General features: G+C 31.2%; 1 protein-coding gene across 1 annotated transcript in view; it reads left to right on the plus strand.

The window, feature by feature from the left end:
* Positions 1 to 585: 585 nt before the first annotated feature.
* Positions 586 to 2,707, plus strand: part of LOC105623541 — a 5,648-nt gene continuing 3,526 nt past the window's right edge. Inside the window, exons 1-3 of the mRNA XM_012204933.1 lie at positions 586 to 871; positions 1,420 to 1,442; positions 2,254 to 2,409. Coding sequence (XP_012060323.1) covers positions 586 to 871; positions 1,420 to 1,442; positions 2,254 to 2,409 — 465 coding nt within the window. The remainder of the gene's footprint in view (positions 872 to 1,419; positions 1,443 to 2,253; positions 2,410 to 2,707) is intronic.

Consider the following 2,707-nt stretch of genomic DNA (forward strand, 5'->3'; position numbering starts at 1 on the left):
CTCTCTCTCTCTCTCTCTCTCTCTCTCTCTCTCTCTCTCTCTCCAAAAATGTATTCAATATTTGTAAAGGACTTGAGAAGTACTCCCATCAATAAATAGCACGATCCAACAGTTATTTAGTCGACAACAGTACGCAGTATAATGAGCGTCGAATACTCTGAACATCGCAATTAATTTATTTCTTTACATCGTCAAATCTTTTTTCTAATAGATTTTTTGAACTTAGAAAATACCCAGAATTCATACGAGGCTATACCTGGACTATACAGATGTTGTCAAAGTTGGACAACTCCGTGTTTAGTCTAAAAATTCCGAATTAAGTGAGATGAATGAGCAGGTATATTAATATGAAAATGCCACGCTCGGAATCTTCGAAGCTCACATAACTGTGTACCATTGCCGACTGTTGGGTCCATGCTTGGTGGGTGTACTACTCAAAATTCCTTCTAAATACTGAATCTACTTTCTACAATAAAGGGAGAGAGAAAATGCCCAAGAGCAAAGATATACGCAAAGATTGGATACTTTTGGGATAGATTTCGTATATATTTATATTTTTAAGTTCTCTTGTCAATTGTAAATATGATGGCGGAAGATTGGATGGCATTCAAACTGGATGGAGAAAGAGATGTGATGATAAAACGAGCACAAACAGCGCGATTAATTATGATGATTGGATATGTTCTCGTGGTAATAATGATTCTTACAGTAATTACTCTACCTTGTTTTGGCATTCAAATAATATACGTAACAAATATCACGGGTGTGCGTAAACTGTTACCGTTGAAGACGTATAATTTCTACAGTACGGATAAGAGTCCGCAATTTGAATTAACATTTTTCATTCATAGTTTGACGGCCTTATTAGGAGGTACTATTTATATGTGTGTAGATTTTTTTCTAGTACTAACAGTTCTTCACATTTGTGGCCAGTTAGAAAATCTTAGATGTCGATTAATTAATTTGATTTCATGCAAAAATTTCAATAAAGTTTTAAATAATATTGTGGCTACCCATTTACGTCTTATCAGGTATGAATTTTTATTATCATCGTATATGACAATTAACAAAATAGAATTGAAAAAATTATTGAAAATTAATTTGATAATTATTTTAAATATTCTTATTTTTGCAGATTTGCCGACAATATCGAAAATACATACTCTGCAATGATGTTGATATTAATGTTACATTTCTGTATTGTATTTTGCCTAAGTGGGTTTTTATTTACTATTGTAAGTTTTAGTAAAACATAAGAAAATATATTAATGTATGCGTTACACTTCGTTATCTTCTTATAATTTATAAAATTTTAGATACTTACTGACGGAAAAATAGATAAAACTGTTATCGCGCAAGGATATTACTCGATAATGCTTTTTATTTTTTTATTGATAAATACTTTTCTCTATTGTGAAGCGGGAGAGTTTGTAATGGACCAAGTAAGTCATATTTGGACAAAGGATAGAAATAATATTAAATAATAATGAATTGAGATTTGCATTAAGTCTGTACATTCAGTCAAGGCGAATATTGGTATTTAATTACATATTATGTGAATTTTAATTTACAATTTGTAATGAAAAATTAAATTATTTACAATACGCTAAAGTTTATTAACATCAATAATATTGAATTGTTTATCAATTTATAATTATATTTATATTATTATGTTACTCCAGTTTCCGTTTAAGATTGTGTTTCAAGATCTCCAAATAATTAGTCCACAGTTTGTTTAAATTAGAAATTCAAAAAATTTATACAATATATTATTAGGTATCAAGATTTATCTTGACCGAATATGGAACGCTTCACTCATTTACATTGAAAAATTAAGAAATTAATTAAGTCTCAATTAACTATTACTAATATTTTTGGAAATTAGGGACTCGGACTGAAAATTTCGATTTAGATAATGATCCGAGACTAAATCCAATTTCTCTTTCTTTCTTTTGGTCCACTCGTTTTACTATAACAGTTACCAGAACGGTTTGAATTTTGGTTCTTTTCTTTCTCTTTCAGTTTCGATGTTTGGTAATTACCATATATATCTGTAACGATCGCCATTATCACTAAGAGAACTGGAATACACTAAATCGACACTAAAATCGAATGTTGGATAGCTTCGGACTTTATTCAAATCGAAAATTTAATCCGGAATGTAACTTCAATTCGAGTTCCTGCCAGAAATATTTCTGATTAAAATGACATGGACATTAATATGTTTTCTTATATGTACGTATAATATTCAAGTGCAATGCAATATATCGTGTGATGTGTGATCTTAAATGGTACAAACTGGAATCAAAAAACGCAAGAAATTTTATTGTGTTGATAATGCGAGCCAAACGCCCTTTTCACTTCACTGCAGGAAAGATTTTTCCATTAACAATGGTTACTTTTTGCAGCGTAAGATTATTTAGAATTCTCTCGTTATAATTTTACTCCTTTATTGTTTAATGTAATCTGTTTTACTTTCATATGCAACTTCTTTCTCCACCCTGCTCTTTCTCTCCACATCGGTCACCGTTATCACTAAGAGAACTGGAACATACTAAACTGGAACACACTAAAATCGAAAGTTGGATAGCTTCGGACTTTATTCATAATCAGGCCGAAAATTGCACACACACACACACACACACACACACACACACACACACACACACACACACACACACACACACACACACACACACACACACAC

This window comes from Atta cephalotes (genome assembly GCF_000143395.1).
Source record: "Atta cephalotes unplaced genomic scaffold scaffold00058, whole genome shotgun sequence".
In the NCBI taxonomy this organism is placed as follows: Eukaryota; Metazoa; Arthropoda; class Insecta; order Hymenoptera; family Formicidae; genus Atta; species Atta cephalotes.